The sequence below is a fragment of the Lampetra fluviatilis genome, chromosome 21, assembly GCF_964198595.1.
Source record: "Lampetra fluviatilis chromosome 21, kcLamFluv1.1, whole genome shotgun sequence".
In the NCBI taxonomy this organism is placed as follows: Eukaryota; Metazoa; Chordata; class Hyperoartia; order Petromyzontiformes; family Petromyzontidae; genus Lampetra; species Lampetra fluviatilis.
In genome coordinates this window covers 6,429,234-6,443,953 of record NC_136295.1, presented here as the reverse complement: position 1 = coordinate 6,443,953, position 14,720 = coordinate 6,429,234, and the positions used below count along the sequence as shown (strand labels likewise).

The window sequence follows — 14,720 nt, the reverse complement described above, 5'->3', positions numbered from 1 at the left end:
GTTCTTCACATGAGGACGGGCTGCTTGCGTTGTGGCCGAAACGTCGTGAGAATTTTATTCTGTTTAATTTTTATTATTTTGTTATTTCCCTTTTACGTGACTTTACCGAAAGAACCAAGAATATGTAAGCCAACATCTGTATTCATAGTCATCCACCATGACCAATGTACTGCTAGATGGAGGTCTCATCGAGCTGCCATCATCTGTCATGGTTCTGCAATGTAAGAATCCACCATACAACTGCCCATAAGCTGATATGGTTATTTATATCCACGGTGGATGTCCTATTGAGCATGTTCACTCCTTTGGTTGCCTATCGGTCATCGTCCAATCGAGTGACGTATTCTGCCCAGGCCCACTTAATGTTCTCGACAGCCACATGACGACTTTAAACTGCATGTATTCACGAATTCATGTGTTTCTATTTCTCGGTGCGATTCCAAGCACGCTGTATTATAGGGCTTGGCCAATTCAAAACGCGTATCCATATCACACACTCTCCACAGGTAAGGGATGCAGTTGCTTTGACACCTGTACTGCTTGTTCTTCTGCGCACCGTACTACGTGAGGAATTGTGCAATGTTCATGTTGGTCACACAGATATGTGCTTTGAGCTGCTGCTGTTTAGTTTTTCGCGGTTATGCTGTATAACTCTGGCTTGTTTTTTTTATTTGTACCGCACGTCGTCCGGCACGATGTCTGGCGTTTCACTCCACGTGCTGAGAGCTTCTTCACCGTTTCTGAGGTGGAGCGTAACATTGGACCTCACGTTGAACGACACGCGGTACAACCAGAAAACACGTGGGACCTATGCTTAGCGCTGCTTCCAGCAGTCCTCTTATTTGTAGTGCTGACGGTTCAGTGGAACGTGGCCACAGTACCTTGATTAAGCATTTCATTACAAAATACGCAAACTGGGAGATCCATCAATACTGTGGATACATTATTTGGTTCTACAGTACTTCGTTATGCTGATGTAGGGTCACTTTCTGAAACGTCGCCTATGAAATACTTTTGAGGCCGTGTTAGTGACTGAGTTTTTTGTTGATATGTATCCCGCAGATATCGAATTATCCTCTCACTGCTTTCTCAACGCGTGATTGAATTCGGCGAGATCGATGGCACCATGTCTTCCAGTGGAATGTTAAAATGTTTCACAAGTGCATTGAGTTTCGTACAAGATGTGTAGAGGATTTAAATTAAAAGTTTTTTTTCACTACCGTACAATAAAAGTGTTTAGTGGGGTATCTTTAAATGGATCGCCTTGAATCGTACTGCATAATGAATCATGTTAAATTGCTGGAAAATAAACATCGAATACAAAGGTCATGTTTATTATCAATATGTGGCATTGCTCAGACTATAATTTCCTGCTGTATATTTAGACACTATATACAATACATTTCATTATGTCTGTAAATAAGGTAATTAAAACAAGAAAGGTATAAAGGTGCAAATCTCACATTACTTGCTTTCATCACTGCTGCGAGAAAGACCGCTACTTGAGGCTCTAGTCAGCCCCCTGTAGAGGGTATTTGGCCTACTCTTCCACAATGGCCAGACATCTTGGAAGAGGCGAGAGTATCCACACTTTACCCCACCACACGGAACCTGGAGATTCAACGGTGATGAAACCCAATCGTATTGCCGGGCGGACAAAGGTGGGTGGGTGGGTGGGTAGAGGGGGGTGGGGCTCGAATTAATACATTTAAACACTTCGCCTTTCGCGACTAATATTATTAATAATACATGTTTTTTGGGTTAGATCGAGTTAACGACAACTATATTTTTAGAATGAAGTAGGCGACGTATCAATCTTTATGAAATAGAGACCCCCCCTCCCCCCCTCCATAGTTACCGGACTGCAGAGGAGAAAACAATTTCAATCACCTCCGAATGGATAAACCCAGGCTTCAGAACTTTCCGAGAGCAGAAGGATTGTTGCTTCAGAGAGAACGCAGGAGCATTCCCGTCTCGATAAGCCAAGGATCACTACAAGTAGCCTTACAGCCACTCAGCAAGAGCAGAATTCATTGCATTATTCAACAAAAAGTAAAGCAGTTCGACTTGGACGTTATTAAATAAGGAATTTGAGGAATAGGATTAAGCCATTCATAGTTCACACTAAGTAGTGCTGCCAAAAGAGCATTGTAGGTAATAAGAATATTTTATTACAAGTGCAACTACATTCATATTCTTAGCTATAGGCCGAAAGTGCTAAATTAAATTAATGGGGGTTGAATAGAAATGAGATTTTTAATCATGAAATGTGCAAGACATTACATTATAGTCACTGCACTACGGAAAGATTGTGCGCATCATTCACACCTAGATTGGAGGGAGGGGCGAGAGAAAGTGAAGAGAAAAAGAGTGAAAATTGTGCTGGGGCCACTCTGCTCGTGACTCGTAATAATGTGTCGGTGGGTGGCAGTCGCCTCTTCAACGTTGATAGATGAATTTGATGCATACACAGGCAATGGCCTGGAAGCTTGCCACTTCAGTTCTCCTATTTGTTACGTACCCATATGGCCTTTAACAGAGGTGTGGACTCGAGTCATGTGACTTGGACTCGAGTCAGACTCGAGTCATGAATTTGATGACTTGCGACTCGACTTGGACTTGCATAACAATAACTTTGTCCCACCTATGAGATGTGGACTCGAGTCATGTGACTTGGACTCGAGTCAGACTCGAGTCATGAATTTGATGACTTGCGACTCGACTTGGACTTGCATAACAATGACTTTGTCCCACCTCTGGCCTTTAACATTAGCCTGAGGTGCTGTAAGTTCAGGTTAATGAGTCAGCGTTTTTGTCATAATCAGTTTCAAGTCTGAGGGTAAACTTTCTAAAGAATAAATATAAATATATTTTTAAAAACTTGCCTTTGACAAAATTTGCCAGAATGCATCCAACTTCGTACATTCTCAGAGGTTAAGCAGAGTTGAGCTTGGATGGACAAAGTTACCATTAGAATAATTGTCACAATTTGATTCATAAAGTGTATATAGATGTAAAGTACTGTCTGGGTTGCAATGGCTACATAGAACAAATGCCGACCTCAAAAACTCTGCTCTAAAACAGCCAAGGGACGTTCACCGGATGACGTGGAGAGAAGACTTGCAGGGTCTGGTTGACAGGCCCAAAGACCCAAAACACAAAGCAACTGGAAACACGTAACGTTGAGCAAGGTCATACAACCTTTAAAAAAAATACGATGGGAAGAGTTCCAAAGTCGAGCCGTGCAAGGAAATAAATAGAAGTGTTTTGAACCTGCGGTGTGGTAAGGAGCCGTCCATAAATGACGTCACGCTATTTTGGACGATTTTTGACCCCCCTCCCCCTTCGTCACACAACGTCACAAAAAGTCAGACCCCCCCTCAAATGACGTCACAAAGCTCTGCCCCCCTCCCCCCCAAAAAAAATTAAACATGCTTCAAATCGCTTTAAACTATTTAGAATCAGTAAGAGTTTTATTCACCATGAAAGTTCACACAGACAAGGAATTTACTATGGCAGGAAGGTGCATACATTCAACATGTAGGAATCTTCAAACTAAAATAAGTGGTATACAGTCTAACTATACTAAAGTTACAAAGTCTAACTAATACTATTGTCATTGTAGTGCGTATTTAATGTGGCGCTGCACTCTGATGTTATAGGAGAAAACATTTATTAAAGTCTATTTAATTAAGTAGAACGTGTTGTCTATATTGATTTAAAGTTGTGCATTTTGATGTGACGTCACATTTCTCAAACCCCCCCCCCCCTCGTCACACATCGTCACAAATGTCTGACCGCCCCCCCCCCGAAGTGCGTGACGTCATATATGGACGGCCCCGAATTTAATAATGTGGATGAGACAAGTCAGTCTGGAAGGACGAGTGCTCAACGTGTGCAGAGAAATCAATAAGTGAAGTTCATGGCAATGGGAAACACAGCAGTCGTCAATGACGATTGATACGGAAGCGATTGTCCAGTGGCAAGGCGAACACGACAGAAGTGAATCGGTGAATGGAAGTTCGGTCTCAAGTCACCATGAGGGGGTGTAGTCATGAATGCAGTTCATGAAGATCTCCAAAATCAACCTGCCGCACGTTTTTCATCACGACACCCACTGCCGTCCAAACACATTGTCCTGCGGAGGGAGCTGGTAGGAACGTTGGGTTGCTCGGTCAATGGCCAGGGTCAACGGCGGCGTGGTGTATTCCGCAAATATGCCCGACTGTGAGGGCGGGCACAAACCGGCGTGAGTAGGTTAAACGTTGAGTTTTATAAGGGCACTACGGGGTGACCAGCCCCTCCCCACCCAGCCCCTTCCCACCCTCCCCTCTCCACCCAGCCCCACCACTCCCATTTTTTTTATGCACGACGGACGGACGGACACAATAATCCCCTGTGGGCTGGTGTAACCAGGAGGTTCCTACCAGTAAAAACTGCGCCAGGACTGCCTGGCAGAGAGCGACTGGAGGGAGGCATTAAGGGCAAAATCAGCACCAAACCAGTTATCGCGAATCCTACAGTCGGTCTGTCCACCTGGCTTTACCCTGTGGCATGCCGTCAGGTTCCAACTTCGACCATTGGGGTCTTCGTGACAGCTGACACTGGCAGCTGTGGCATCATACAATGTCACGTATTGTTGGTGACTGTCCACCAAGTTCAATGGAGGGCTCTGAGAGTGGCACATGGCTCGGTGATTGTATACACACACACACTGAATGAATTAGGGAGTCTCTGGTTTTGTTTTCAGCTGTTTATTTGTTATCACGTCGCTTTGTTAATGCACACTGGAAGTGCTGTGCACCACCTTGTGATCATTTACATTACAAAATCGAACAAATGTGTTTTTTTATTTTTAATTTCAAAAATAACAATAAAAATGTAAAACAGAAAAAATAGCATGTTCAAAATAACAATGGGTGACTGTAAACTACACCTCAATGACTTCCAATATACATTACAGTACGGGGCACACGGTGTGACATGCAAGGGTACAAAAACATGTTTAGAAAATTACCCCCTCCGCTTCATTGGTATTTAACGAGTTCTGAAGCATTTTAGCCGTTGTGAGATAATACAATGGAATTTGATGGCAGTGGCTAGGGCAAGGTGAAACAAAGCCTTTACGGTAATACATTGCGCACTCCGGCAGAGAAACAGTCCAATGTGCACGTCCCGCACACGAACAGCTCCACATAGCCATGGCCCGTTCCACGATGTGGAGAGGGTTGACACTCTTATTACACGTCTGTCAGGACACAATTGGAAATCCATATTTGTCCCGGTTGTGCCAACGCAAAAGTTGTTTTGCGCCAGGGTCACACGTGTGCAGTGACATGTACAGGACGTGGGTGGTGGAGACATTGGGAGTGGGAACGGTTTCCGCTTTTAAATATTTGTGCACTCTCAACTGAAGGCATTCGGTGCAATGTGTACTGCTGTAGACAAGACGGTCTCATCCGGTACCTGTCTGTCCAAGTAGGTGGGCTACAGCAAACTTAATAACAATGTGAGCAAAGAAGATTCAATCCGAATATTAATGTTATCCTTTTACGTACGTTGAGGACGGGTCATCATGACTGGACCGTACACAGCTTTACACTCAAATCGGGCAACGAAATGGATGCGTTTATAAGTTACCTGTTTTGACCACGACTTTGTGCGAGGAATTTGACATCAGCATTCTAACAGTAGCACAGCTATCTTAGACAGTTGTAGTATAATATAAAGACAGCATTTCATTTAATAAGACCTAAAAAAAAGTATTGTATTTCAGGTGTACTCAATAGGTGAACTTGTTTGGTGTTCAACAAACTACGGCTCAAAATGTATTATCTAAGAATATAAATCCCTCCTCCTGAAGGGCATTCCTTCTCAGGGCCGCTGTGCTTTTTAGTGATTTCAAAGCCACACCAAACACTGCCACTTCATTGGGCCTCAATAAAGTCCTCTGCAAAATTGGAATCTACAGTAGTCTCCCATGTAGAATGAATGATGCAATGAGAGCATGCATTATAGATTCTGTAGTATGCCAAAGAAACGGCTAAATTTATAGCCCATGCCCACAGACTCATCCATTGATGAGAAACAAGAAGAGGTATCGTAGGACAGAGAACATTGCCCCATTTCACCTCCTTGTGTCACAAACTAATACGACCCCAAGTCAGCACCACACACCTAGCCTTTAAAATACATTAAACCAAGCATATTGATGCTGCCTCAACAATATTACAAGTACATTTTCATAAATGGTGGTGTAAAAATTGAAACGGACATGGTTGAACTATCCCGGCTCGTTGCTTACATATCCAATGTGTGAATTTTGAAGTGAAATGAAAATGGGAGGCCGAATCGAGATTTAGGGGCCGCGTTCTCTGCCCCACAGCTCAGTCACCACTCAAATCGAGTGGAACCACGTGGGCTATGCAAGGAGGGTCATGGTTAAGAGTTCACGTATTCATTCTTCAGGCGATTCAACCCGTCAGCTCTAGAACAGCTGTTGAGACGTGGAGCAGACAGCACCGATACACTACTCTTTACCATCGTTTTCAACCTGGTGGACGATCAGCACAGAGCATTTAATTTGGAGCATAACTCGATAGGGTGACACAGGGCACGGTCATCGCAGCTCACACTCTGGTACTATAACACCCAAAGGTTGCTTTTGAAAGTAAACACTGTTTATCATCGTATTAATTAATAATCGAACCACCTACTTTGTGTACTTTTTGGTATAAGTAATACATTTCTCAATATCCAAGCACAGTTACGTCTGTTAAAATCAAAGCAAAATGATGATTAATAGCATATACTGTTTTATTCATGAAATTGGCACATGTTGCTACAGTGGTGTGTTGTAATGTCCAGTTGGAGTCGAGTTAACCATGTAATTTACAATTTTTTTGCACAAATCTGTTAGTTGCTACAGCCAATGTGGTAGCGGGGTCCCTGTACCACACACTGTGTGATCACAGGCAAAGAACCCCAACCCAAGCTGGGGTCCTGGTCGAGTCTAAACTTGGGTTACGAGCCACAAATCGTGGTAAAATGTCTGGTAGCCATGTAAAGTTGAGCCTGGCAAAACCAGAATGCTGCGTCAGTGGTGTTGAACTTTTTGGGCAAAAAAATGTTTTTCTTCACAATGTATTCACTATTTACATCAGATGTGAATACCTGTTTCTAGGTGCAAAACAGTAGTTTTTGTTGCATTTTTCTAGCTGCCTCGCCTTCCACACTTCATAGAACAAAAACAGCACAATCCATTTAGGCACTCCACTGATTTCAAATTATCCATTTACTTTCTTCCAAACAAGGTGATTGAATAATGTGATGCCTACGACGGACAGACGAATGTTACAAGGTTTCATGAGTGTATTGAGATTGGTGGGAGCCGTAGAGGCTTTCAAAATGTTGTCTTCTCTGTCATGTTTGCCATTCATTTTAGTGCGGTATCTATAAATGGATCATCCTGTGATCCATGAGGAGTAGAGAGCACTTTCTATCCCAACACCAATGATTACAATCCTGCCAAAGCCGATGCATACCTGACACTTTTTATGCATAGCCGTCACATCATAGCTGTCAATTAGTTATCACAAGCGCACCATGGCCTCAAACAATGGTAATCACAGACCCACTCTAAGCCATTTTCAAAATGACACAATTAAAAAAAAGGTAAAAATAAAACATGACAACCGCAAAATGTAAGTATTTACTCAAACATTTTGAAAAACTAATTTCTGCATAATCATTCAATCTTGTTTTAGTCCTATCACAGTGGACTCTAAGATTCACTTTAGAAAAAAATCCCCCATCATGTATTGCCCCTGCTTTGAATTCATGATATATGCCAAGTAGTTCTCTCTATGGACAATAAAAAGATGGTTTTAAGTTAAACAATGATGGCAATAAAAACAACCTTCAAAAGTGTTACACTCCACTAATATTTACATATTGATACCTTAATGAATGCTGCATGGCTGTAAAGGTGTATGGGGGTACAGGTGAGGTGTCATACAGGTGCAGGGCCATACAGGTAAAGAACTATACAAGTGTGACTGACGCACATGTGGAGGGTCACACAAGTGTAGAGCATACATATGTAGGGCGCACAGGTGTAAGGCCGCACAGGTAGAGGCAATAATGATGAATACTTCAATCGTTAAGGGTACTGTCATAAAAACATGTCCCTACCTTTCATTCTTCCAAATTCCACCCAACCTGGCCACCAAATGCAACTCAAACATTGTGTTATCCTTCAAAATGCAGACTATACAAACCTTCACGAGAATCCTGTACATAACCATTGATCGATACACGTTTTGCTGCTGATAAACTGTGCCATAGTTTTATTACATCATGTGAAATCGTTGTGTCTGCTCCAAGGCTGCAGGACCACGGTTTATTTTGCTCGTCCTGATATTCCGGGCTTGAGACAGAGTCTCATTATATGTATAAAAAAGTCAAAGGTACAGAAGGCAGCCAATAGTGAAATCGCATACAACCCATATATGAACGAGCAATGCTAAATAATAAAGTTAAACCAGTTGCATGTCGTGCCACTTATCTGGAGTTTGTACAGCACCCCTCACGCCAAAACAGCAAATGTACAACGCGCGCACGCACACTCATACGCACGGTGTATATCTCAAATAATTAGAAGTGGCTCCTACATAATCACGTGTAAAGGTAAATTTCATAATAAAATTACACCGTGAAACCAATTGCTTCTCAAACCGCAAACCATTTACATCACATGCCATCTGTCCTTCACAAGCACATTCCAAGCATCCTAGCGTCCCTATCCGCCAAAAGACGAATCTCCATCCTCCACCACCAACCCACGTTAAACCCCTTTCACTTATAAAATCCCACAAGGCTCATTAACCTTGCACAGCTAAGGCAGGCCAAGGCCTTGCACAGCTAAGGCAGGCCAAGGCCTTTGTGGGACTTGACCATTTCTGTTAATGCCAGCAACTATCCAAACATTTAATTGTGATCACTGACGGCACAGAGACTTGGGTACCGATTCATCCTTGTCTTGTACATTAAACGCTTTAAAAAGTTAGTGTGTTAAATGTTCTTACTCCATCAATGAGTGTCATTTGACACTCTACACTGTACTATACTTTCCAACAGCATGTCGTTTTATCACATGCATGTGTTACCAAGACTTAATATGTTCCTTAAATACAGAGCAAAAATTACGGTACAAGGACTTACAAACTTGAGTGTATCATGCATCGGATAGGCTTTGGTGAGTTGTGTTAGTTACTTTGTAAATGTTTGAGGCAATTTCAATTGCAATAGTACAATACAGTAATTAATTTTCCTTTCTATAATTAAGTTGCGTATACATGTAAACATTACCACGGTTGCAGTCACTCAATGCACATTAACTGATGCAAATGTATTTGAAAAACATGTGAATATACTAGTTGATGAATAATTACATGTTTCCCAAGCTACAGTGTGGGGTATTGATTTTTGTTCTTGGGTCACAACGCACGAGAATGCAGGAAACTTCAGTTTAAAACCTGTGAATGTGTATATCAATGATAGGGGATTAACGCCATCTTGACTTTCACTTCCTTGGCTAGGAAAACTTACAGAGCCAAGCTCTCTCTCTACCCAATTTGCTACCAGCCACGAAAAGCTGGGTGTTCACGTCCCATAACCCTCAAATACAGCAAACACACCATGCTACGCACTAGACTAGTAAACGTACCAAAACCTTTCTGCACCAACCGCCAGCCACAATCCAAAAATAACGCTGATCCAACATGAAAGAGAAAACTGCACAGTGGGCCATGGAGGGCAAAGCACAGAGCCAATCGGTCCAAATCCACGTCATTGTCTGAATTTGCCATTTCCAACATGAATGTATAATACTACTACAGTAATGTATGTATGTTGAACTTCTTTCGCAACATACGTAGCCCAACCGTGTTAATCGGTGCAAGGGAAGGACAACAAACTAAACACAAACAACTGTGGTAAAGAAATGAGTTTTAAATCTAGATTTAAAAGTGCATAGCTTAGTGGCTTCCTACTATCGGAAGAGCGTTCCAGACGGCTGCAGAAGAGCATCTGAAAGCACTCTTTGTTCGATGGTTAGCCAAAAGCCGCTACGAGGATAACTGGAGTTTTCGTGATGGTTGATGCTCTTTGACGACATCAGCAAGGTATTGTGGTTCATATCAAGGTATTGTGGTAATGAAACTTAGTTACCGAGGCAAAACTCACTTAGCCTCAAGACTTTTTCACCAGGGTCCTGCTGAATTGGGATATTTTTCCAGTTCTATTAAAGAGTGTTTTTGGCTTTGTGTGGGAATAAACCAGGGTACCCGAAGATCCACCATGCATACGAGGGGGTGACATTCAGCACCAACATTTCCCGGCCACACTTTGCAGTCCAATATCTGCAATGCACGGCAAGCCTTTGTGGTCACCCAAATAATTACTAACAAGGCTCAAACCCTACTTAGCTTACAATAATCAAGGAGTCTGGGTGTATTTAGGGCGATTTTGTTATATGTAAATCTAGGCAGTAAGATCCCAATGTTTCGTTTGAACTCCTACAATATTCTGCATATTCTGCCGTTCCTTGTCTGAGTGAAAACTTAGCTAAATTCCACTAACCCCACTATGAAGACCCCAAATTAAATTAGACCTAAATATACCGTAAAAAAACAAAGGTTAATTATATCTATGAAGGCCACCATCTTAAAAATGACCCAAGCAGAGAAAATATATTTTTTGTCTGCGGCAATAGCAGGAGAACCGTGAATCTGTACATAGCGAACCACCTGACAGCAACGTGCTAAGCATTTCAAAACCACTTAAATTCCTGCAGCAGAAAGATGACGATGCCTAGCGTATGATTTCAACCATAATTCAATCGACTGGTTTATAAATTGCCATGTGACAACAATGCTTGCACGTGATTGGCTACATGTCTCCTGAAGACCGTGGAGTTCCTGTCAGCAATAAGAAAGAATGTAAGAGGAACTGGCAGAGCACAGAGACCTGTCAATCAACTTCAGTCACCAAACAGAGTACAACTATGTGGGGACTTGTTAGGCTAAAACTGCACCTTTACATACAAAAATGGTACAGTCCACCACAGACTGTGTGGGGTATTTGAAGGGATTCATTTCATATACAGAGCGGGGTGTTGAATGGGAAATCAGATACAATCTGCCTGGTCAGTACTCATAGCTATTTTAGGTGGAAATATTTTGTTTTGAGATCTATATGACATGTGTTATTTTAGTATCCGAATTATTTGTCAAAATCGTGGCAATTATGAAAATATTGTTATGTAAATAAAAAAATATTTTGAGTCAACTCAATTTAAATTAGTAAGAATGAAATTAAGCATTCATTTTTACATTTAGTGACTGCAATGTATTGCGAGTAGAAGACCCTGTTTAGGTAAGAAAAAAAGACACGCCCAAGTTCCTGTGCCAAATCTTCCCCGATATTTGGAATGCAAGAAATGTAAAGTTACATCTGTAAATACAATACAATCATGAAACCTGATTTATCTCGACCACAGAGACAAACTAAAATGGCCATTAAATGGCTAAAATTTGAACCAAAATAAAAATGCTTTCACACACGATTCATTTGAAAACATAATACAGATTGGGGTCCATATTACATGGTGATAACGCACGTTTTTAAATCACAGCCTCTCACTTTAACGAAATTACAATATTACTACATACTCGCCAATCCAATCGATTAAGTGGTAGGATTGTAATTTTTAAACCCGTTAACTGTACACATTTTCAAGGCTAAATTTACCGCATTATGAATTACGTATTCTTGTTTCAGTTGTGATGCAATCCTTGCTTTGAAAATGCGGCACAAGGGTTTTAAAATCGGGAGCTTGCCCCTTAAAAATCAGTAGGCTTGGCATTTTAGCGTTACTTCTAGTCAACAGTTGGCAGCTCACGGCTCCACTTTCAGGAAGCGACTGGATTTTGCAATCTGGTTTGACGTGTACAGGCATATTTAATCGTTGAAATGCGAAGGCAACTTGCATAATGCACCATTGTCACCCAACGGTCGACCAGTTTTCTGGCAAGCTGCACAGGACTGCATGTGCTGAGGAAATCACCACAGCCACCGTGTTCCAATCGCCAATTAATCCACACGAACGCGTCACCTGAGACTGAAAAAGCAGAGGCCAAGGTCGTTGCTATCAACATATTAGAGCCATGAGCCACCGCTGAAAGTCAGTGATAATGTTTTATACTTAAACGTCACATTTCATTTGCCATGGGACAGATAACGAAATGGGTTTCATAACCCATTCAATTTATTAATCATGCACCAATGTAATGTCCCTTTGTTTTCCACCCATATTTCCCACGTTTGCCATCATGGTACGCTCCAAATCAAATGCTCCACACAGCATGGAATGTTTAATAAAAAAAAGGGTTGGGAGGGGGGTTGCTTTTACTTAAAATAAAATGTCTTCTCTTTGTCACGTCACCCATAACCTTCATTGATGTGTGCATCAACATAATTCATTTTAGCAAATACAATGTAATTCACTAATACGTGTGTTTGGTGACAGTGAAAGAAATATTGCAAAAACTCTGACTGAAATTAAAATACCATATTCACAAGAGGCTGAAGGTAGTGGCAGTACAGAAGATAAATTGCCACAGTTTATGGCAACTAAATTCCAAGGTAAAGATTAAAAGCAAAATGATGCCAATGACAGTTGTAATAATATTAAGAGTTTAAAGCCACTCTGGCACGAAAAATATTTTACATCAGAGTTCAGGTTAACGCATGTGCACACGCCCATTGACAGATTTACATACTGGTATCAACACACGTATGCACCTGTATGAAAAAGCACGAATGCACACACACGTCTTAAGAGGGGCCTTATAACCTACCCCTGTGTTTGCACATCTATAATCTGACCCCATTAACCTGTCAATATTAAATTAATCGGATTCATTTGTTCACTTAAAAAAGAAAAGACAACCTTAACCTGCCTTCTTTAAAGCAGAATCTTCAGTTCATGTTTAAAGACAACAACAGTGGTCCAATGTAATGTGTCCGCTGTCTTTAGACCCAAACTTAACACAGTACAAAGAGATCGTTAGAACTGCCCCTTGTACACGCACATTGCGCAGAGCTGCATCATTACACAGCAATGCAGAATTATATGTAGATAAAATGCTTTCTCCACATCCCCCCTTCCCCCTCTCGTCTAGTAAAATTATTTTCTTCAACATCATAAAACAAAATAAAAATGTTTCCTCCGAGCATAATAACCATAAGGTCAATGGCTGCGGAGGTGGACATGAATCAGCCTTTAAACGTCTGCAAATTATGTGAACTAGCAAACACAATACTCTTGAGAAGAAAAAAATCAATCCAAAGATGAAAGAAAAAAAATAAACTCTACATATCAAACCAATACATTGGCAATCAGCAAATGTTGGCCATCGTATCCACTAGCAAACACCACACCTGTGAAAAAAAAAATATTTATTTTCCTCTCGCTTGAAGCACACGCACACGCGCAGGCAGCGGCTCGGCAACTCCGCGCGGGACCGGACCGGCGCTCACACCCAGGAGTCCGTGGCATCGCGGTAGTGCAGCGAGTCGTAGTTGCCCCTCCCGGTGACCGCGGCGGCGGTCGCGACTGCGCCGGTGGCTGCTGCGGCGGCGGGGGCGGCGTGCGCCACCGCGCGCCTCGTGCTGTAGAACTCCACGTAGTTGGCCGAGGTGCCGGGCGGGGGATGGCGCGCGTGGGTCCCGCACGCGTCGCCGGCGAAGTGCAGCCGCTCGTCGAAGAACGAATCGTTGGCGCCGGGCAGCGCCGGGCGCGCCGTCCAGTACACCGCCTCGTAGTCACGGCGTGACGGGTCGCCCCGCCGCTGTCTCTCCGCCAGCGTCGCTCTCATCGTTGTCTGTGCAAACCGCGGTGGTGGTGACGCGGTGGAGACACGCGGAGTTAAAAACGGCAAGTTAAATACGATTCCGCTTTAAATGGCGAAAAACTAGGATAGGACACATCGTAGGCAAAAGAATACGAATGCTAATTGGTCCGTTGTTAATAAGTGAACTGCACAACAGTGTTAGAGTGAAAGTAATGATCAGGCATCATAGTGTTGCAATTATTAATCCTTTTAGAATCCATACGTCTTTTTCCCAAATGTGTTCGGTTTAGAAAAGAAAGACATATAATTTCATGTTTGTTGACATTTCCCCTTTATATTTTGCTGCTTTCGTTACTATAATATTCTTATTACTTTTAATGGTTGGTTGAAATTTGTCTATTTTGGTCAGCATTTCAGTGTAAGGAATAACAATGTGTCCATTATAAACAGATACAATAAGATAAAAAAAATGTCTTGCTTGGTAAAAAAAAAGTAAATACTTGTTTCATTGGTGTCTTTTCGATGTATAATTGCCCCTTTAGCCTATCATATGCAAATCTAAGGTTACAAAGATTATTGTGCTCCATACCACACTCCAAAGTCTGGGCGACTTTTCCACAGACAGTAAAAACCATTTGACCTGAACATCTATCTCCTAAACATAGGTAAACCATTGGTTGAGTCTATACACTTATAATTCAGTGAATAAGAAAAAAAACCCAAGGGCCATATTTATTTGCAACCCCATATATATCACCAATCCTCAGCCGGGGGCCAACCACAAGACTACGATGCCTGCCAATG

At 42.1% G+C, this 14,720-nt stretch overlaps 1 protein-coding gene across 5 annotated transcripts in view; it reads right to left on the bottom strand.

The window, feature by feature from the left end:
• Positions 1-4,753: 4,753 nt before the first annotated feature.
• LOC144938172 (catenin delta-2-like) overlaps positions 4,754-14,720 on the bottom strand; it is a 270,511-nt gene continuing 260,544 nt past the window's right edge. For all 5 annotated transcript variants that reach the window (XM_078865941.1, XM_078865938.1, XM_078865939.1 and 2 more), the window contains one exon: positions 4,754-13,946. In XM_078865941.1, coding sequence (XP_078722067.1) covers positions 13,599-13,946 — 348 coding nt within the window. In that variant the 3' untranslated portion in view covers positions 4,754-13,598. The remainder of the gene's footprint in view (positions 13,947-14,720) is intronic.